The sequence below is a fragment of the Pongo pygmaeus genome, chromosome 6 (assembly GCF_028885625.2).
Source record: "Pongo pygmaeus isolate AG05252 chromosome 6, NHGRI_mPonPyg2-v2.0_pri, whole genome shotgun sequence".
Taxonomy (NCBI): Eukaryota; Metazoa; Chordata; class Mammalia; order Primates; family Hominidae; genus Pongo; species Pongo pygmaeus.
The window spans coordinates 14,263,052-14,284,671 of record NC_072379.2 but is presented as its reverse complement, the minus strand read 5'-3'; the positions used below and the strand labels follow the sequence as shown (position 1 = coordinate 14,284,671).

Sequence of the window (21,620 nt, the reverse complement as noted above, 5' to 3'; positions counted from 1 at the left end):
AAAAAAAAAATGTCGCCGGGCGCACTGGCTCACGCCTGTAATCCCAGCACTTTGGGAGGCCAAGGTGGGCGGATCACAAGGTCAGGAGATCGAGACCATCCTGGCTAACACGGTGAAACCCCGTCTCTACTAAAAATACAAAAAATTAGCTGGGCGTGGTGGCGGGTGCCTGTAGTCCCAGCTACTTGGGAGGCTGAGGCAGGAGAATGGCGTTAACCCGGGAGGCAGAGCTTGCAGTTAGCCATGATTGTGCCACTGCACTCCAGCCTGGGCAACAAAGTGAGACTCCATTTAAAAAAAAAAAAAAGTCGAGTTGGGTGCTGTGGCTCACGCCACCGGCTCATGCCACTGGCTACTCGGGAGGCTGAGGCAGGGGAATCGCTTGAACCCGGGAGCAGAGGTTGCAGTGAGCCAAGACTGCACCACTGCAGCCACTGCACTCCAGCCTGGCAAGAGAGTGAGACTCCATCTCAAAAAAATACATAAATAAAAAAAAATAAAAAATGGCCAGGCGCGGTGGCTCACGCTTGTAATCCCAGCACTTTGGGAGGCCAAGGCAGGCGGATCACTAGGTCAGGAGACCGAGACCATCCTGGCTAACATGGTGAAACCCCATCTCTACTAAAGTACAAAAAATTAGCCGGGCATGGTGGTGGGCGCCTGTAGTCCCGGCTACTTGGGAGGCTGAGGCAGGAGAATGGTGTGAACCTGGGAAGTGGAGCTTGCAGTGAGCTGAGATGGCACCACTGCACTCCAGCCTGGGCGACAGAGCAAGACTCTGTCTCAAAAAATATATATATATAATAATAATAATAAATAAAATGTGAGGAGGAATTTGCCAGGGATACACTTTTTCCTTCTGTTTTTCTGTGGAAGTAAGGTTATATTTTTATGTGTGGATGATGCCGTTCAAGGTACCAAGCTAACCCTTCAGGATGGGGGCTGGGGTACCTTATGTCTCTCAGCATTGGAAACATATGCCTTCTTCCCTACTCTCCTTACCTCTCCCTCTCTTTTTGAGACAAGGTCTTGCTCTGTTACCTAGGCTGGAGTGCAGTGGTGTGATCCTATGGCTCACTGCGGCCTTGAAGTGGGCTCAATAGATCCTCCTGCCTCGGCCTCCCTGAGTGCTGGGATGACAGGCATGAGCCACCGTGCCCAGCTCCGCCCTTCCTTTCACAAGACGTGGGTAGAGCACCCTCTTGCGGTGAAGAGAGGAAGGGGGCTGAGTGTGCTCTGGGCCTGGCCGGAGGTTTCTAGGGTGCAGCAGGCCTTCCTCCTTGGCCTGACAGGGGTGGGGCCTGCCAGGGAGCGCCTTGCTGGGAAGGGAGGGCAAAGGGCCATGTCTTCCGCTTGCTCCACCCAGCTGCCAAGAGTCCCAGTCACCAGGCCACCCTGAGTCCCGGCCCTTGAGGGTAAGTGTTCTTCTGAACACAGCTGCCTCGTCCTTCCCTGATGACTGGGTGAAAATTCTTTGCTCCCTGGGGGTCCAAATACCCTGCCCACGCTGCTTGCATTGAGGCCAGGCAGTGGCCACACCAGCCACTTCCTCTTCCTTTCCATAGGTCCACGAGACTGGGGCAGCAGCAGGGGCAGGTACAGAGCACCTCAGCCGCCTCCCCACCTGACAGCAACATCAAAGCCGAGGCCAAGGCAGGAGGGCCAGAGTGAGACACCTCTTCCAGACAAGCCTTGGTCGCTGCCTCCTCCTCTGTCACCCTGTGACACAGCCCAGAGTACCAGGCGGCTGGAGCACTGGGGGACACCCGGACAGAACCCTCCCTGGACCAAGTCCTGGTCCAGGAACGGGATGAAGCCATTGCCAAGTAAGGGGAAGCTGCTTTTGGGGGCTGGGAGGGGAGTTGGGAGCTCCCCTGCAGGGCCTTGTCCTGCTAATGGAGGAGCGGGGAGCTAGTCAGGCATTCTGGAAGGAAAGCCACACAACCAGCTGCCCTTCACTGAGGCGGGGGCTGTGGCCACATTCGTCTACCCCCAGGACCTCATAACCAGACCCACAGGGTCCGAGCCTCAGCTACTCTCTCTGCCACCCACAGGAAGCAGGCAGTGGAGGCGGAGCTGCAGAGGTGCAAAGCCAGGCTACACGCCGTGGAGGCCCAGCTGCTGGAGGTCCTGGAGGAGAAACTGAGGCTGAGGCGGGAGCTGGAGGCCTGGGAGGTAGGGGGAATGCTGCCAGGGCGTGGGAGGTGTGGGGAAAGAGGGCACAGGCTCAGCCTTGAATCTTCTCTCCTGTCCACAGGAGGACGTGCAGCAGCTGGTGTGGCAGCAGGTCCAGAATCAGCTGCAGAGAGAGGCCAAGGGTATTCAGGGAGCCCATGTGGACCCTGGAGCTGCCAGGACCCCCGGGTCCAGATTCTCCCTGGGTTGGGGACGTTGGTGGTGACACAGACCTCAGCCCAGGACTTTGGGAGTAGTGTCTTTATTCATTAAAGCCTGAGGTCTGACCACCCCTGTAAAACTTCGTGCCCACTCAGTGCCCATCTGAGTCCTTCTGTGCCCAAATGTGGAGCAGGCTGCAGGGACTTGAAGCCTAGGGTTTTGTGCCTCCTCTTTGTTTTGTTTTGGTTTTTTTGAGAGAGTCTCGCTCTGTTGCCTAGGCTGGAGTGTAGTGGTGTGATCTCGGCTCATTGCAACCTCTGCCTCCCGGGTTCAAGTGATTCCCCTGCCTCAGCCTCCTGAGTAGCTGGGATTACAGGTGTGCACCACCACGCCAGGCTAATTTTTGTATTTTTAGTAGAGGCGGGGTTTCACCATGTTGGCCAGGCTGGTCTCGAACTCCTGGCCTCAAGTGATCCTCCCGCCTCAGCCTCCCAAAGTGCTGGAATTACAGGCATGAGCCACCACGCCCGGCCACCTTCTTGCCAGCAACTCTTAGACCAGGAAGCCTCGGATGGCAGCTATGAAGTCTTGTGGGCAGTCAGCGTGGATCCAGTGGCCAGCGTTCGGCACCGTCTGTATCTGGGCCCGAGGGAAGAGCCGCATAATCTCAGGGTGGTGGCTGGGACTGTGCATCGCAGCGACGGCCATCAAAAAGGGGTGAAAGTGGGATGAGGAGGAATGAAAGAGACATGCGGAAGCAGAATGGGGAGAAATGGAGAGAGCTGTGTCAGCCCATATGCCAGGTGGTATTTCCGGCCTCTCAGCCACCCCCCTTCCACACCCAAGGCCTCCCCTGGTAGGGTCCCCAGGCCGGGGCCTGGGCGAGTAAAGCATGCTCCTCCTACTACTCAGGCTGGCTTACTGCACGAATTGGGAGTTTCTACCACGGAGAAAGAGTGTTGGTCCGAGGTAGGACTCCTGCCTCTGTGGGAAAGCCAAGAGCTTGTCTAGGTGCTGGGCCAGGGCATCCAAGTTCACCCTCCACACGAAGCGCCCGTCTACCTCTACCAGGTTGGTGAGCAGGTGCTGCCGCACGGCCATGTCCTATGGGGGTACAGCAGTTGGGGGGAGTTCATTGTGCGGTCTGGGGGTGCCACTCTTCCCTTGACAGGTCCTGGTCTACAATACCATCCGGGGGGCCTTGGGTGTATCACCTGGACGACAGAACTGAGCTGTTCATCCGCCAGTTTTCGGGCACGGGAGCGGGGCAGCTCATCTGGGATGCTGATGGCCCTCATGGCTGCCACGTAGGTTGCAAAGTGGGAGACACCTGTGCTTTCCACTGGGCTGATATCTACAGCAATGAGACGTTCCACCAGCTCTGGCTGTGGGAGAGAACCAAACTGGGACCAGTCTTAGGCAGACATAGGGAGTCCCAGGCATGGCTCCTGGAGCCTGAACTTGGTCATCCAAGGATCGTTTGAGTCCCAGGTTGCCTGCGGGGCACTCAGGGTATACAACGAATGGGAGGAGGCCCCAGATATGGGCGGCTCACCCTCTGTAGTGCCAGCAGCATGGCTGTCTTCCCTCCCATGCTGTGGCCAACGACGACGCAGGGCACCAGGCCCAGCTGGGGCAGAAGGTCCTGCAGGTCCTGGCTCATGATCTCGTAGCTCATGTCTGGGCTGTGGGGGCTGTCACCGTGGTTACGGGCATCCACCGTCAGCACCTGGGGAGTGGGGTGAGACGGGGCTGCGTTGATATCCCCATTCTGGGGGTAGACAGCCAAAGGCTTGTAGGGACAGCAGGTCAAAGGTGTGGAGAGCCTGGGGATACACCCTGCGGAGGGGAAGGGCCCAGTTTCCAGACCTAGGAGGCCCAGATGAAGAACCTGGGGCCACTCTGCCGGAGGAGAGCAGGCCCCAGGGTTGTGACCATGTCTCTGAAGGGCTGGCCTGGCTGGGTGGCAATCTCGGAGAATGCCAGGAACGAGACTCCAGGACTTTCCAACAGTAGGAGCACAGAAGAATGGGCTGCCATAAGAGGTGGTGAGCTTCCGGTCATCCCTAGTGAACAAGCAGCCCCCTTCATGGAAAGGGTGCAGGCGCCTAGGCATCGGCCAGCACCGATGGAGATCTACAACATGAATTAATGAAGATGGCAACGTGAGGGAATAAATGGGGTTGCCGTTCAGGGTCCATACTCAGAGTGAGGGATCTGGAAGTAAGAGTGAGAAGCGGGACCCCCTGCCCTGCCCCTTCCCAGGCCCCGCTCACTCCCGCCCAGCCCCAAAGGAGCCCCGCCCACTCGGAAGCTCACCCTACGGCCTGTCTGCTGGGCCAAGATCTTGGCGATGGAGTTGAAATTAGTTTTGCTGCCGAAGAGCCCGTGCAAAAAGACGACGGCCGGGAGGGCTGCCTCCCCGTCCAGAAGCCTGTAGGAAAGCGGAAGCGGCCTGGCAGGGGAAGGATCGGGGTCAGGGTCTGAGCCGAAGGAGACGGGGAAAGGGGTAGGGGGAAAGGGCTTTTGGGGAGAGGCCTAGGAGGTGACGGGCCCAAGGGGAGGAGATGGGGCCGTTGGGGCCCGGCAGGCAAAGGAGGACAGAGGATGGCCTCCCGCCCGGTGCCCTTCACTGACCTCGGCTCGGCGCCCCCTCGGCCGCCGCTGCTGCTGCTGGGTGCGACAGGCACCCTCGCGAAGCTAGGGCCGTGGGGGCCGAGTCCCTCACGCGGGAGCCTCCAGGCTCGGGTCCAGCGGAGCATGCTTGCAAGCTGTTGTCCGGCTCGCATCTCACAAGGTACGTCCTGCCAGCGCTACTTTTCCCGCCCTCGCTCGGAGCCCCGCCCATTTCCGTCTTCAGCCCCGTCCAGTTCCGGCTTGAGCCCCGCCCTCTCCCCGCCCCCATCGCCTGATTCTCCGCCCTCGGTCCCGTTTCCTTACGTATCGCCGAGAACAGTCCGGCCCCGCCTCCATCCCCGCCCCTTACGCCATTACGTAATCCCCGCAGGCCTTGCGCCGGTCGCCCTGGCCGCCGCACCTGGCCTCGCCCTAGGCTGGGCAACCCGAGGTGCTTGCCCCTCTCCTCGCGAAACGCCGCTGTGCGTAGAATCTGGGAATTGGGTCTGCGCCGCTCTGTGCGTGCTCGGTTCTGGTTGCAGCTTAGGGCTCGGTTCCCGCCCCGCACCTGCCATCGCTCACTGACCTGGGTGGCTGCCATCGTTTCTGTGCCGCCGGCGGGGGCGAGCGGCGGCAGGGTGGCTCTGGGCGGCGGAGCGCCAGTGTGGTGGCGCCGTGCTCCACTGCCGGGGCCCGGGCAGGTTGGGCGGAGCACGGGCACCCACCCATCCTGGAGTCGTTGATCTAGAAGGAGCTCGGGGGCACTCTAGAGCTCTTCCCCAAGCCCCTTCGTCCCTTTTACATTTGGGGAAGCAGCTCTTCCCCAAGCCCCTTCGTCCCTTTTACATTTGGGGAAGCCTCCCCCAGTCTGATCCCACCTGCTTTCCCTCCCAAACTCCACATTGTCATACTCCCCTATCAGGCACCCTGCCTTTCAAGGTCTTCTCCACACCCCGCCTCCTCGTGCTGGGGTGCTGTCTTCCAGATAGCCAGTTGCCTGACTCCTATACTTTTTTTTGGTGGGGGGTCTTACCCTCGCCGAGGCCAGAGTGCAGTGACGCGACCGTAGCTCACTGCAGCCTCGACCTCCTGGGCTCCAGCGATCCTCCCGCCTTTGCCTCCCGAGAATCTGGGACTACAGGCGCAGACTAATTTTAACATTTTTTTCTTTCTTTTTTTTTTTTTTTAAACAGAATCATGGTTACAGTTTTTTTTTTTCAGGCCGGGCGTGGTGGCTCACGCCTGTAATCTCGGCACTTTGGGAGGCTGAGGCGGACAGATCACCTGAGGCCAGGAGTTCGAGACCACCCTGGCCAACATGGTGAAACCCCGTCTTTACTAAAAATACAAAAATTAGCTGGGCGTGGTGGCGAATGCCTGTAATCCCAGCTACTCGGGAGGCTAAGGAAGGAGAATCGCTTGAACTCAGGAGGCGGAGGTTGCAGTGGGTGGAAATCACGCCACTGCACACCAGCCTCCCGGATGGAGACAGACTCCGTTTCAAAAAAAAAAATTGCCGTGGGTGGTGGCACGGCCCTGTAATCCCAGCTACTGGGGAGGCTGAGGCAGGAGAATCGTGTGAACTTGGGAGATGGAGATTGCAGTGAGCCGAGATCTTGCCACTGCATTCCAGCCTCAGTGACAGAGGGAGACTCCATCTCAAAAAACATTTTTTTTAAAAAATAGAAGTGGGGTCTTGCTACCTTGCTCAAGCTGGTCTCCAGCTCCTGGCCTCAAGCGACCCTCCCATCTGAGGTATATGGCTTTTATTTTATTTTTTCTGAGACAGGGTTTCACTGCGTCACCCAGACTGGAGTGCAGTGGCACAATCATGGCTCACTGCAACCTCTTCCTCCCCGGCCCAAGCAATCTTCCTGCCTCAGCCTCCCGAGTAGCTGGGACCACAGATGTGCACCACCATGTCTGGCTAATTTTTTTCTGTTTTGTAGAGATAGGGTCTTACTATGTTCTAGGCATAGCAACGGGACAGTTTCAGGCTGGTCAGCCACCTGAGTAGCTGGAACTACAGGTGTGCTCCACCATGCCTGACCTCAGCTATAGGCCTTTTAAGGCATTGTATAACTGCTGCCTCCTCCTCAAGCCTTCCCAGACTTTCTGAGTTAAAACTAATCTCTTTGAATGTTCTCGAAGCATTTCTCAGAGGCTACTGTGTAGTATTATAGAGGCGGCCCTCCCTGTGTGTGTCCACAGCGGGAGCTATGTCTTGTTCATCTGGTGCAAAGTGGTAATAGTCCTCGAGAGCTTCAGGGCGCTGGTAAATGCTTATGTGAAAGTCCTGCGGGTGGCTGGGTTAGTGGCCCTCCCGGATATGACACCTGGGCCAGCTAGGCTTACACTGGCCCCTCCCCTACCTCCTTAGGGCAGTCCAGGACCTACAGGATGAGTCCTAACTCTTTTTTTAAAAAAAATTAATTAATTAATTTATTATTATTACTATTATATTTTGAGACAGAGTTTTGCTCTTGTTGCCCAGGCTGGAGTGCTGTGGTGCGATCTTGGCTCACCACAACCTCCACCTCCTGGGTTCAAGCGACTCTCCTGCCTCAGCCTCCCGAGTAGCTAGGATTACAGGCATGCGCCACTACGCCCGGCTAATTTTGTATTTTTAGTAGAGACGGGGTTTCTCCACGTTGGTCAGGCTGGTTCAAACTCCTGACCTCAGGTGATCCGCCCACCTCAGCCTCTCAAAATGCTGGGATTACAGGTGTGAGCCACTGCGCCTGGCCATTAACTTTTTTTTTTTTTTTTTTTTTTGAGACAGGGTCTGGCTTTGTCACCGAGGCTGGAACGCGGCTCACTGCAACCTCCGCCTCCCGGGTTCAAGCAGTTCTCATGCCTCAGCCTCCTGAGTAGCTGGGACTACAGGCGCGCACCACCACACCCGGCTGATTTTTTTCTGTTTTTGGCAGAGAGGGTTTCACCATGCTGGCCAAGCTGAGGATGTGTTCTAACTCTGTAAAGCTCCATCTCCTGCTTAATGGGACCCTGAGGTGTTTGGTTCTAATCTGAGGAGGGCTGAGGTCACCGAGGACTCTAAGCACACCAGGTGGTGTGATCATGTTTCCCGCATAGTAATTAGGGGAGTGATGAGGACATCTGAGCCCTGGATGGGGGCTGGTCCCAGGCCTGGGAGGGGTCTTTGGAGGGTGTTTTTTTAGAGTTGGTGGGTGAAGGGCATGGGAGTTGAAGATTCAGCACAATAGTATTTCAAAGGTGCTTTTTTTTGTTTGTTTGTTTTGAGACAGAGTCTATTGTCTATGCTGGAGCGTAGTGGGACAATCTCAGCTCACTGCAACCTCTACCTCCCGGGTTCAAGCGATTCTCTTTTGCAGCCTCCCAGGTAGCTGGGATTACATGTATGCGCCACCATGCCTGGCTAATTTTTGTATTTTTAATAGAGACTGAGTTTCACCATGTTGGGCAGGCTGGTCTCGAACTCCTGACCTCAGGTGATCCTCCTGCCTCGACCTCCCAAAGTGCTGGGATTACAGGCATGAGCCACTGTGCCTGGCCTCAAAGGTGCTTTCAAATTGATCCCTGCCACACACCCCACCCTCCACCAGGTAATCTCAGCCTGGCCCAAAAGCCCCACATCTAGGGGCAGAAGCAGCCTTGAGATATTTACTCAGAGTCCTGGGCCCCAGCCCTGATCAGGTGGCTGGTGAAGGCAAGCAGCAAAACCAGTTGGTTTGATGTTTCCACTTGAACATTCCAGAGAAAGTGGTGAGGGCAGGGGAAGGGTCGTTACTACCTGGGAAGGGATCTGGGGGTGGTGTCATCCTGGGGGCTGCCCAGCCCTCTCAGCTTGTTAGGAACAGGCCAGGAAGCGTGCTGTTGGTTGGCGAAGGCTTCCTTCTAGGGGAGGCCAGAGGGGAGGACTTCCGGAGCCCCTGACATGCAGAGGTGAAGGTGGGAGGTGAAATGGACTATTGCTCTTTGGAGGTCAAGTGTACACTGCCCCATCCGTGTTCCCAGGCTTCCTGTGAAGTGGGAGGGTGCTGTCCTTATTCTGCTGATGAGGAAAGAGAGGCTTGGACAGCGAAGTAACCCAGCTCCAGGTCACTCAGCCAGTGCACGGCTCGGATTCTTTCCTTCACTGACTCCCAACGCAGTGCTCTGTGTATTTCGTCACCACCCTTCAGGCTGTGGGGACCAAGGGCCGAAGGGGTGCGGCCTGAGGCGGCCGGGACACTGCGCCTAGGTGGCGCGGTGGCATTGAATGGGTTAAGGAGGGGAGGTGGCGGGTGTCCCTTAACCGCACCTGGCCCAGTATCGGTCACGTGGCCAGGGTTTCACCTGCCCCGCTGAGCAGGGACAATCGGGCTGCTTGTTTTGTGGCCGGTCGCCATGGTGACAGCAGCGTGCCAGGGGAGGTCATGGGGCAAATTCCTGCTGGCCGGCCGGGTGGGGCAGGAGTGTCAGCTGTGCTGGCACCAGTCGGGGCTTCCCGGAAGACCCCTGGAGCTTTCCCGTGGGGCCGTCCCTAGGGGGCCCCTATGTGACTCCGCTCGAAACCTCCTCCCATCTCGACCCCCACATCAGCCCAGCTTCTCTCCTCCCAGATTTTGAACCTGAGTTGATGTATTAAGCAGCCGGGGTTTTCATATACATTATTTTGTTTAATCCGCACAGCAACCTTTCCCACGTGGGAATGGTAATCCCTGCAGGTCTGCTGCCGGCTGCGCCTCCCCTACGACTCACCCAACACTTTGAGAACACTGGCTCCTTCCTGCCTTGCTTCAACAAGCCCAGATCCATTAGAGCCTCTCACTGCGAGCCAAGCACCTTCCTAGACGCAGCCGTGAACAAAACAACAAATTAATCAATCTCACAACAAAGGATTATGTCCGAGTATTTATTTTCTTCGGAACAGGTTAGGTTGGCCCCAGTCATCCAGAGAAGGTGGGGACGGTACAGGATCAGGCCAGGGCTCTGGTATCCAGAACATCTCCACGAGCTCTCTCTGCCATTTCTCTGCTTCACCCGCACCTGCTGCCCACAAAGCCTTCCCACAGATTGTCCACAGATTCCCACCAGCCCCACAGATTCTCCTGCTTCCAGTCACTCCTCCCTCTGCTCCCTAACCTCCAACAGGCCCTGCTGACAGTAACAGTTGTCAATTTTTCTTTTTTTTTTTGAGATGGAGTCTCGCTCTGTCGCCCAGGCTGGAGTGCAGTGGCGCGATCTTGGCTCACTGCAACCTCCACCTCCCAGGTTCAAGCAATTCTCCTGCCTTAGCCTTCAGAGTGGCTGGGATTACCGGCACACACCACCACGCCCGGCTGTTTTTGTACTTTTAGTAGAGACGGGGTTTCACCGTGTTGGCCAGGCTAGTCTCAAACTCCTGACCTCAGGTGATCCACCCGCCTCGTCCTCCCAAAGTGCTGGGATTACAGGCATGAGCCACTGTGCCCCACTGGTTGTCAACTATTTTTTTTTGCCTCCTGATTCTGTGGAAGACCCAGTGTCTCCCAGGAACAGTCTCATCACATGTACAGATTCTTTCTTTTTTATTGAGACGGGGTCTGGCTGTTGTTGCCCAGGCTGGTCTCAAACTCCTGGGCTCAAATGATCCTCCTGCCTCGGCCTCCCTAAGTGCTGGGATTACAGGTGTGATTCTTAAAGTGGCAGGGTGAGGACACCTTCTTTTTGGAATGAATGGAGGATGGTGAGAGAGTCTGTGTATTTTGACACCCAGCAACCTCTACCCCACTTGCCTGCAGGACACAGCTCAGTCTCCTCTGTCTGCATTTTGGTGTCTTTATTTTTTTAAATTTATTTATTTATTTATTTATTTATTTTTATTATTATTTTATGAGACAGAGTCTCTCTCTGTCCCCCAGGCTGGAGTGCAGTGGCACGATCTCGGCTCACTGCAAGCTCCGCCTCCTGGGTTCACGCCATTCTCCTGCTTCAACCTCCTGAGTAGCTGGGACTACAGGCACTCACCACCACGCCTGGCTAATTTTTTTGTATTTTTAGTAGAGATGTGGTTTCACCGTGTTAGTCAGGATAGTTTCGATTTCCTGACCTCGTGATCTGCCCACCTTGGCCTCCCGAAGTGCTGGGATTACAGGCGCGAAGCCACTGCGCCCGGCCTTTATTTATTTATTTTGAGATGAAGTCTCACTCTGTCACCCAAGCTGGAGTGCAATGGCACGATCTCAGCTCACTGCAACTTCTGCCTCCTGGGTTCAAGCGATTCTCCTGCCTCAGCCTCCTGAGTAGCTGGGACTACAGGCATGTGCCACCATGCCCGGCTAATTTTTGTATTTTTAGTAGAGACGGGGTTTCACTACGTTGGCCAGCCTGGTCTCGAACTCCTGACCTCATGATCCACCTGCCTTGGCCTTCCAAAGTGCTGGTATTACAGGAGTAAGCCACCGCGCCTGGCCCTGGTGTCTGTATTTTTTTGAGACGGAGTCTCGCTCTGTTGCCCAGGCTGGAATGCAGTGGTGCAATCTCAGCTCACTGCAATCTCTGCCTCTCAGGTTCAAGTGATTCTCTTGCTTCAGCCTCCTGAGTAACTGGGACCACAGGCATGCGCCACTACACCCAGCTAATATTTTTGTATTTTTAGTAGAGATGAGGGTTCACCATGTTGGCTAGGATGGTCTCCATCTCTTGACCTCGTGATCCGCCCGCCTTGGCCTCCCAAAGTGCTGGGATTACAGGCATGAGCCACCGTGCCCCACTGGTTCTGTTTATTTTTATCCCTTAAATAGCTCTGATTGCTTTTTAAATTTTATTTATTTATTTATTTATTTAGAGACAGAGTCTCACTCTGTTGTCCAGGCTGGAGTACAGTGGTGAAATCTTGGCTCACTGCAACCTCTGCCTCCCGCGTTCAAATGATTATCTCGTGTCTCGCCTCCCAAGTAACTGGGATTACAGGTGTGTGCCACCACACCCACCTAATTTTAGTATTTTTAGTAGAGCTGGGTTTTCACCATGTTGGCCAGGCTGGTCTCGAACTCCTGACCTCAGGTAATCTGCCTGCCTCCGCTTCCCAAAGTGCTGGGATTACAGGTGTGAGCCACCACGCCTGGCCTAATTTTTAATTTAATTTTAATTTTATTATTACTTTTTGAGACAGGGTCTCACTCTGTTGCCGAGGCTGGAGTGCAGTGGTGCAGTTTTAGCCACTGCAACCTCAACTTCCTGGGCTCAGGTGATCCTTCCACCACAGTCTCCCCAGTAGCTGGGACCAGAGGCATGTGCCACCTTGCCCAGCTAATTTTTGTATTTTTGGTAGAGATGGGGTTTCGCCATGTATCCTAGGCTGGTCTCAAACTCCTGGGCTCAAGTGAGCCTCCGGCCTCAGCCTCCTGAAGTGCTGGGATTACAGTCCTGAGCCACTGGGCCCGGCCAAGCTCTGATTTCTATCCAGCGCCCTCCATCTGTAGGGCCGTATCTCTCCTCTGCCTAGGCGCCTCCTCCTGGACTTGTCCCTTTTGGCCTCTCCAGACATTTCCCTCGCTGGTCATCAGCATGATCTTTTAACAACATAAAATATGCTTCTATGTTAATCTATTTTCTTCTTTTGTACATTTTCCTATTTTTCTGTGTTCTGGGTTCTGGGCTCATTGCCCCGGGGGATGCATACGGCTGGACCTAAGAGTGGAAAAGCTGGTTTATGTGTTTCAAAAGCTGAAGCCCTTAAGGGAAGGGAATGCCTCAGCAGAGACAGTATCTTGGCCAAGAATGGAAGGAAGGTCTGCCACCTGCTTCTTGGCAGGGTCCCCAGAGAAGAATGGCTCATGAGCCTGCCAGGCCGGCAGGACCATAAGCAGCTTACAAAATATTCCTCTGTTTCCCGGGTTCAGAGCAGACACAGTGCAGCCTGCAGAACTGGAGGGGCTGTTGACACAGGATGATGGATGTCTTGTCATTGCTGCTTGAGGGCTGGATGCTGTACAACTCCCTGCAGGCTCCCTCCTCTCTAAACAAATCTGGCCCTGTTGAGTATCCAGGAATTGTGGCCCAGTCTCAGGAGGACTGAGGTTAAACTTGTTTCCAGGCCAGCTGTGATGGTCACGTCTGTAATCCTAGCACTTTGGGAGGCTGAGGCAGGTGGATCACTTGAGGTCAGGAGTTCGAGACCAGCCTGCCCAACATGGTGAAACCCCGTCTCTACTAAAAATACAAAAATTAGCCAGTGTGGTGGCACCCACCTGTAATCCCAGCTACTTGGGAGGCTAAGGTAGGAGAATTGCTTGAATCTGAGACGTGGAGGTTGCAGTGAGTCGAGATTGAGTCACTGCACTCCAGCCTGGGTGACAGAGTGAGACTCCATCTCAAAAAAAAAAAAAAATTTGTTTCCAGCTGCTTCTGCAGAATAGAGCATCGAGGATGGACACTAAGATGAATTACAGAAAATAATGTCATTGCACATTTAAGTTTGTTATTGATATTTGGTAACTGCTAGAATGCCATACATATTGGTCCACAACCAACTGACTTTCCTTTTCTTTTTTGTTTTGTTTTTTTTTTTTTTGAGACAGGGTCTGGCTCTGTTGCCCAGGCTGGAGTGCAGTGGCAGGATCTCGGCTTACTGCAACCTCTGCCTCCTGGACTCAAGAGATCCTCCCACCTCAGCCTCCCAAGTAGCTGGACTACAGGTGCATGCCACCACACCTGGCTAATTTTGTTTGTTTGAGACCCCAGAACACAGAGCCCAGAAAAACAGGAAAATGTACAAAAAAATAAAATAGATTAACATAGAAGCATATTTTATGCTGTTAAAAGATCATGCTGATGACCAGGGAGGGAAATGTCTGGAGGAGCCAAAATGGACAAGTCCAGGAGGAGGCGATACAGGAGTCTTGCTCTATCACCCAGGCTGGAGTGCAGTGGCGCAATCTCGGCTCACTACAGCCTCCACCTCCTGAGTTCAAGCAGTTCTCCTGCCTCAGCCTCCCAAGTAGCTGGGATTACAGGTGTGTGCCACCACACCCAGCCAAATTTTTGTATTTTTTTGTAGAGACGGGGTTTCACCACATAACCCGGTTGGTCTCAAACTTCTGAGCTCAAGTGATCCTCCTACCTTAGCCTCTCAAATTGTTCACAGGTGTGAGACGTTGAACCCAGCCTCTTTTTTTTTTTTCTTTTTCTTTCTTTTTTTTTTTTTTTTAAAGAGACAGGGTCTTGCAGTGTCATATCCAGGCTGGAGTGTGAAGTGTAGTAAAACAATCATAGCTCATTATAGCCTCAAACTTCCTGGCTCAAGTGACTCTCCTGCCTTAGCCTCCTGAGTAGCTGGGACTACAGATGTGTACCACCACACTGGCTAATTTTACATATTTATTTATTTTAGTTTTAGAGATGGGGGTCTCACTATGTTGCCCAGTCTGGCCTTGAACTCCTGGGCTCAAACGATCTTTTCTCCTCAGCCTCTGGACTAGATGGGACTACAGGTGCACACCACCGTTATTTACACTTTTATTTATTTTCATTTTTATTTTTGAGATGGAGTTTTGCTCTTGTCACCCAGGCTGGAGTGCAATGGTGCAATTTTGGCTCACTGCAGCCTCCACCTCCTGGGTTCAAGTGATACTCCTGCCTCAGCCTCCTGAGTAGCTGGAACTATAGGTGTGAGCCACCACACCTAATTTTTTGTATTTTTGATAGAGACGGGGTTTCACCATGTTGGCCAGGCTGGTCTCAAACTCCTGACCTCAAGTGATCTGCCTGCCTCGGCCTCCCAAAGTGCTGGGATTATAGGCGTGAGCCACCGCGCCCAGCTCATTTACATTTTTTTTTTTTTTTTGAGATGGAGTCTTGCTCTGTCGCCCAGGCTGGAGTGCAGTGGTGCCATCTCAGCTCACTGCAACCTCCACCTCCCGGGTTCAAGCAGTTCTCTGCCTCAGTCTCCCAAGTAGCTGGGATTACAGGCGCCCTGCTAATTTTTGTGTTTTTAGTAGAGACGAGGTTTCACCATCTTGGCCAGGCTGGTCTTGAACTCCTGACCTCATGTGACCTGCATGCCTCAGCCTCCCAGAGTACTGGGATTACAGGTGCGAGCCACCATGCCCCGCCCGGTTTACATTTTTTTTTTGTTTTTGAGGCGGAGTCTCGCTCTGTCGCCCAGGCTGGAGTGCAGTGGTGTGTTCTCGGCTCACTGCAAGCTCCGCCTCCCAGGTTCACGCCATTCTCCTGCCTCAGCTTCCCGAGTAGCTGGGACTACAGGTGCCCACCACCACGCCCGACTAATTTTTCATAATTTTAGTAGAGACGGGGTTTCACTGTGTTAGCCAGGATGGCCTCAATCTCCTGACCTCGTGATCCGCCCGCCTTGGCCTCCCAAAGTGCTGGGATTACAGGCGTGACCCACCGCGCCTGGCCCCAATTTACATTTTTAAAGGACTATTTGGCTGTGTAGAAGAAGGTGTGAGGCAGATTAGAGGGGAAGCGGAGGAGAAGCGGCAAAATCAGGAAGCTATTGCAGACATTCAACTGAGGCATGATGGTCACATGACTGGAAGGTGGCTGTGGAAGTAGGGAAAGAAAGATAGATTTGGGATGTATTTTGGAGTTCGAATCAACAGGATTTGATGAGGAATGGGATGGGGAGGGGGGAAGATGGTGGTGAGGGAGAGGAAGACACCAAGGACAGCTCCCAGGTTTCTGGATTGAACATGCGGGTGGCGAGTAGTTGTGCTATTTACTGAGATGGGGAAGGTGGGTTTTGTTTGTTTGTTTGTTTGTTTCCACTCTATAGGGTGCAAGTAAGGAGACCCTAGAGTGTCCACTTGGGACATTCTAGCAGTTACCAAATGTCAATAACAAACTTAGATGCGCAATGAAATTATTTTCTGTAATTCATCTTAGCTCTCACCCCAATGCTGTAGGGGGCCGGCCCCTCCACACCTGTGGGTATTTCTCATCAGGTGGGATGAGAGACTGAGAAAAGAAATAAGACACAGAGACAAAGTAGAGAGAAAGAACAGTGGGCCCAGGGGATCAGCGCTCAGCATACGGAGGACCCGCATCGGCACTGGTCTCTGAGTTCCCTCAGTATTTATTGATTACTATCTGAGCAAGGGGAATGCGGCAGGAGAACAGGGTGATAGTGGGGAGAAGGTCAGCAGGAAAACCTGTGAGCAAGGGAATGTATGTCACAAATAAGTTCAAGGGAAGGTACTGTGCCTGGATGTGTATGTAGGCCAGATTTATGCTTCTCTCCATCCAAACAGCTCAGTGTAGTAAAGAATAACAGAGCAGCATTGCCGCCAGCATATCTTGCCTCCAGCCACAGGGCGGTTTTCTCCTATCTCAGAATAGACATTCCGTTTCCAGGGACGTGCAAGAGATGGAGGCCTTCCTCTTATCTCAACCGCAAGAGGCCTTCCTCTTTTACTAATCCTCCTCAGCACAGACCCTTTATGGGTGTCGGGCTGGGGGATGGTCAGGTCTTTCCCTTCCCACGAGGCCACATCTCAGGCTGTCTCAGTGGAGGGAAACCTTGGACAATACCCAGGCTTTCTTGGGCAGAGGTCCCCGCGGCTTTTCGCAGTGCATTGTGCCCCTGGTTAATCGAGACTGGAGAGTGGTGATGACTTTTACCAAGCATACTGCCTGTAAACATATTGTTAACAAGGCACATCCTGCACAGCCCTAGATCCCTTAAACCTTGATGCCATACAGCACATGTTTCTGTGAACACAAGGTTGGGGCTAAAGTTACGGATTAACAGCATCTCAAGGCAAAACAATTTTCTTAGTAGAGATCAAAATGGAGTTTCTTATGTCTTCCTTTTCTACGTAGACACAGTGACAGTCGGATCTCTCTTTCTTTTCCCTATACAATGCTCTATATGTTTGAGATGCCCCTGAGGTATTAGAACAGTTGACACCTATGTAATGCTTAACAAATGCCAAGCACTGTTCTTGTTACCAAAACAGCAGGGGTTCAGGCGAGGTCCTGCTGCTTGCCACACAGAAAGCCAATCACTGAGACGATTATTGCCAAGGAAGAAGGCTTTAATTGGGTGCTGTGGCTGAGATGGGAGATTGGTCTCAAATCCATCTCCCTGATCGACTGAAGTTAGGGTCTTATATAGCAGGGAACAAATGTAACCATGTATAGGAAAACAAGAACTTGGGGGAAGGGTAAGGAAGCAATCATGATGAATGAGGGGCCTGGCATTTCATTGTCTAGATGCCATGGTCTGGTGAGTTTCAGTTCTTTCATACTTTTTGAGAGGGCTGATGGTCATTTCCTAAAGAAGAAACTCAGATCAAGTAAATGTAAGTTTCAAGCTTTAAGACCAAAAGGATTGACCAGCACCATGGCTCATGCCTGTAATCCCAGCACTTTGGGAGGCTGAGGCCGGTGGATCGCTTGAGGTCAGGAGTTTAAGACCAGCCTGGCCAACATGGTGAAACCCCGTCTCTACTAAAAATACAAAAATTAGTTGGGTGTGGTGTTGGGTGCCTGAAATCCCAGCTACTCAGGAGGCTGAGGCAGGAGAATCACTTGAACCCGGGAGGTGGAGGTTGCAGTCAGCCAAGATCGTGCCATTGCACTCCAGCCTGGGCGACAAGAGTGAAACTCCGTCTCAAACAAACAAACAAACAAGAAAACAAAGTACTAGGATTATAGGCATGAGCCAACACTGTGTCCGGCTTATCTAAGATTTTCATAGCTAGAGAGAAGTTAATGCCTGGCTTCGAAGCTTCAAAGGACAGGCTGACTCTTGTTCGGGATAATGCAGCTGGTGACTTGAAGTTAAAACCAATGCTCCTTTGCCATTCTGAAAATCCCAGGGCCCTTAAGAATTACATTAAATCAGCCAGGTGCGGTGGCTCACACCTGTAATCCCAGCACTTTGGGAGGCTGAGTTGGGCAGATCACCTGAGGTCAGGAGTTCGAGACCTGCCTGACCAATATGATGAAACCCTGTCCCTACTAAAAATACAAAAATTATCCAGGTGTGGTGGCACCTGCCTGTAATCCCAGCTACTCGGGAGGCTGGGACAGGAGAATTGCTTGAACCCAGGAGGCAGAGGTTGCCGTGAGCCGAGATCGCGCCACTGCACTCCAGCCTGGGCAGCAAGAACGAAACTCTGTCTCAAAAAAAAAAAAAAAAAAAAGACTTACATTAAATCGACTCTGCCTGTGCTCTAGAAATGGAACAATAAAGCTTAGGTGACTGCACATCTGTTTACAAGATAGTTCGCTGAATCTTTGAAGCCCACTGTTGACACCTCCTGCTCAGAAAAAAGAAAAGATTCTGTTCAAAATATTATTGCTCATTGACAATGCACCTGGTCACCCAAGAGCTCTGCTGAAGATGTACAAAGAGATTAATGTTGTTTTCATGGCTGCTAATAAAACATCCATTCTGCTGTTCATGGATCAAGGAGTAATTTAGACTTTTAAGTCTTATTATTTAAGAAATACATTTTGTGAGGCTGTAGCTGCCATAGATAGTGATTCATCCGATGGATCTGGGCAAGGTAAATTGAAAATCTTCTGGAAAGAATTCACCATCCTGGATGCCATTAAGAACATTCAGGGTTCATGGGAGGAGGTGAAAATATCCACATTAGCAGGAGTTTAGAATAAGTGAATTCCACCCTCACGGATAACTTTGAGGGGTTCAAGACCTCAGTGGAGGAAGGAATTGCAGATGTGGTGGAAATAACAAAAGAACTAGGATTAGAAGCGGAGGGTGAAGATGGGACTGAATTGCTACAATCTCATGATCAAACTTGAACAGATGATGAGTTGCTTCTTTGTTACATCTTGGTTTTTTTTGAGACAGAGTCTCGCTCTGTCGCCCAGGCTGGAGTGCAGTGGTGTGATCTTGGCTCACTGCAACCTCCGCCTCGTGAGTTCAAGAGATCCTCATGCCTCAGCCTCCTGAGTAGCTGAGATCACAGCTGTGTACCACCACGCCGTGCTACTTTTTGTATTTTTTTTTTTTTTTTTTTAGAGAGGGGGCTTTGCCTTGTTGGGTAGCCTGGTCTCGAACTCCTGGTCTCAAGTGATCTGCCTGCCTTGGCCTCCCAAAGTGCTGGGATTACAGGCGTGAGCCACTGTGCCTGGCAAGGGGTTGCTTCTTATGATGAGCAAAGAAAGTGGTTTCTTTTTTTTTTTTTTTTGGAGACGGAGTCTTGCTCTGTCGCCCAGGCTGGAGTGCAATGGTACCGTCTGGGCTCACTGCAATCTCTGTCTCCTTGGTTCAGGCGATTCTTCTGCCTCAGCCTCCCAAGTAGCTGGGACTACAGGCACGTGCCAGCACGCCCAGCTAATTTTTGTATTTTTAGTAGAGACAGGGTTTCATCATGTTGGCCAGGCTGGTCTCAAACTCCTGACCTCAAGTGATCTACCTGCCTCAGCCTCCCAAATTGCTGGCATTACAGGCATGAGCCACCGCGCCCGGCCAGAAAGTGGTTTCTTGAGATGGAAACTACTCCTGGTGAAGATTGTGTGAACACTGTTGAAATGACAACAAAGGATTTATAATATCCTATAAACTTGGTTGATCGGCCATCTAAGTTTTATAGTTTTAGATCTTATATTTAGGTCTTTGATCCATTTTGAGTAAATTTTTTTATATGGTGTTAAGGAACCAACTTCATTTTTTTGCATGCAAATATCCAGTTTTCCCAGCATTATCTGTGAAAAGATTGCCCTTTCCTCACTGAATGGTTTTGGTATCCTTATTGAAAATTATTTGACTTCATATATGAGTGTTTATTTCTGAGCTTTTTATTCTATTCCATTGGTCTATATGTCTGTCTTTGTGCCAGTACCACTGTTTTGATTACTGCAGCTTTGTAGTAAGTTTTGAAAGCAGAAAGTATGAGTCCTCCAACTTTTTTCTTTTTTTTTTTTGAGACAGAGTCTCACTCTGTCACCCAGGTTGGAGTGCAGTGGCGCAATCTCAGCTCACTGCAACCTCCACCTCCCAAGTTCAAACAATTCTTGTTCCTCAGCCTTCTGAGTAGCTGGGATTACAGGCTCACGCCATGCCTGGCTAATTTTTGTATTTTTAGTACAGATGGTGTTTCACCATGTTGGCCAGGCTGGTCTTGAGCTTCTGACCTCAGGTGATCCGTCCGCCTCGACCCCCCAAAGTGCTGGGATTACAGGCGTGAGCCACCGCGCCTGGCCTCTTACTGTTTCTGGATATGAATTTCCTGCTTCAACCAGGTCAGCCTCTGGTCAATCTTGTGCATATCATTTTTCTGCCCACCTCCTTGCTCTTGCCCATCAGTGAATCCTGCCTGGGAAGGCTTCCCTTCTTAGCTCTGCCCATCTCAGACTTACTTATTTAAGACTCAGAAGCCTACTTATAGGTTGGGCATGGTGGCTCATGCTTGTAATTCCAGCATTTTGGGAGGCTGAGGTGGGCGGATCACTTGAGCCCAGGAGTTCCAGACCAGCCTGGGCAATATGACAAAACCCTGTCTCTATTTAAAAAAGAAATTTAGGCCGGGTGCAGTGGTTCATGCCTGTAATCCCAGCACTTTGGGAGGCCGAGGTGGGTGGATCACAGGGTCAGGAGATCGAGACCATCCTGGCTAACACGGTGAAACCCCGTCTCTACTAAAAATACAAAAAAAAAAAAAAAAAAAATTAGCCAGGTGTGGTGGCAGGCGCCTGTAGTCCCAGATACTTGGGAGACTGAGGCAGGAGGATGGCGTGAACCCAGGAGGCAGAGCTTGCAGTGAGCTGAGATGGCGCCACTGCACTCCAGCCTGGGCAACCAAGCGAGACTCCATCTCAAAAAAAAAAAAAAAAAAAAAGAAATTTAATTAAAAAAAAAACAACAAACCAGCCCTGCAGCACTATTCACAATAGCAAAGGCATGGAATCAACTTAAATGCCCATCAGTGATAGACTGGATAAAGAAAATGTGGTACATATACACCATGGAGTACTATGCAGCCATAAAAAAGAATGAGATTGTGTCTTTTTCAGGAACATGGATGGAGCTTGAGGCTATTATCCTTAGCAAACTAACATGGGAACAGAAAACCAAATAGCGTATGTTCTTGCTTATAAGTGGGAGCTAAATGATAAGAACTTATGAACACAAAGAGGGAAACAACAGACACTGGGGTCTACTTGAAGATGAGGGTGGGAGGAGGGAGAGGAGCAGAAAAGATAACTATTGGGTACTGGGCTTACTTGGGTGATGAAATAATCTGTTCAACAAACTCCTGTGATACGTGTTTACCTATGTAACAAACCTTCATATGTATCCCCAAACCTAAAATAAAAGTTAATTAAAAAACCCAACCAAACCAAAAACTGGCCGGGCGTGGTGGCTCACGGCTGTAATCCCAGCACTTTGGGAGGCCAAGGTGGGCAGATCACTTGAGGTTAGGAGTTTGAGAGTAGACGGGCCAACATGATGATACACCGTCTCTACTAAAAATACAAAAAGTTTGGCTGGGGATGGTGGCTCATGCCTTTAACCCCAGTACTTTGGGAGGCCGAGGCAGGAGGATCACCTGAGGTCAGGAGTTCGAGACCGGCCTGGCCAACATGGCAAAACACCGTCTCTACTAAAATTACAAAAATTAGTCAGGTGTGCTGGTGGGTGCCTGTAATCATAGCTTCTTGGGAGGCTGAGGCAGCAGAATTGCTTGAATCCGGGAGGTGGAGGTTGCAGTGAACCAAGATCGTGC

The 21,620-nt window shown here is 51.9% G+C and overlaps 1 protein-coding gene and 1 long non-coding RNA gene across 3 annotated transcripts; one reads left to right on the top strand and one right to left on the bottom strand.

The window, feature by feature from the left end:
• The first annotated feature begins 1,187 nt into the window (after window positions 1-1,187).
• LOC129041259 (uncharacterized) lies at window positions 1,188-2,393 on the top strand. The gene is made up of 4 exons (XR_008503828.2): window positions 1,188-1,415; window positions 1,566-1,826; window positions 2,055-2,175; window positions 2,258-2,393. It is a non-coding gene; the product is annotated as an uncharacterized LOC129041259 (long non-coding RNA).
• A 28-nt stretch (window positions 2,394-2,421) lies between these two features.
• ABHD11 (abhydrolase domain containing 11) lies at window positions 2,422-6,079 on the bottom strand. Of its 2 annotated transcripts, XM_054496690.2 has the most exons (6): window positions 4,975-6,079; window positions 4,657-4,792; window positions 3,893-4,066; window positions 3,552-3,722; window positions 3,260-3,441; window positions 2,422-3,022 (listed from the first exon to the last, which is right to left on the bottom strand). In XM_054496690.2, exons 1-6 carry the CDS (start codon window positions 5,124-5,126, stop codon window positions 2,890-2,892), a joined length of 948 nt encoding a protein of 315 aa, XP_054352665.1. In that variant the 5' UTR covers window positions 5,127-6,079; the 3' UTR covers window positions 2,422-2,889. The 2 variants fall into 2 exon arrangements, with proteins under 2 accessions (XP_054352665.1, XP_063523355.1); XM_063667285.1 differs by lacking the exons at window positions 2,422-3,022; window positions 3,552-3,722 and having other exon boundaries at window positions 3,366-3,551; window positions 4,975-5,225.
• Between the last annotated feature and the right edge of the window lie 15,541 nt (window positions 6,080-21,620).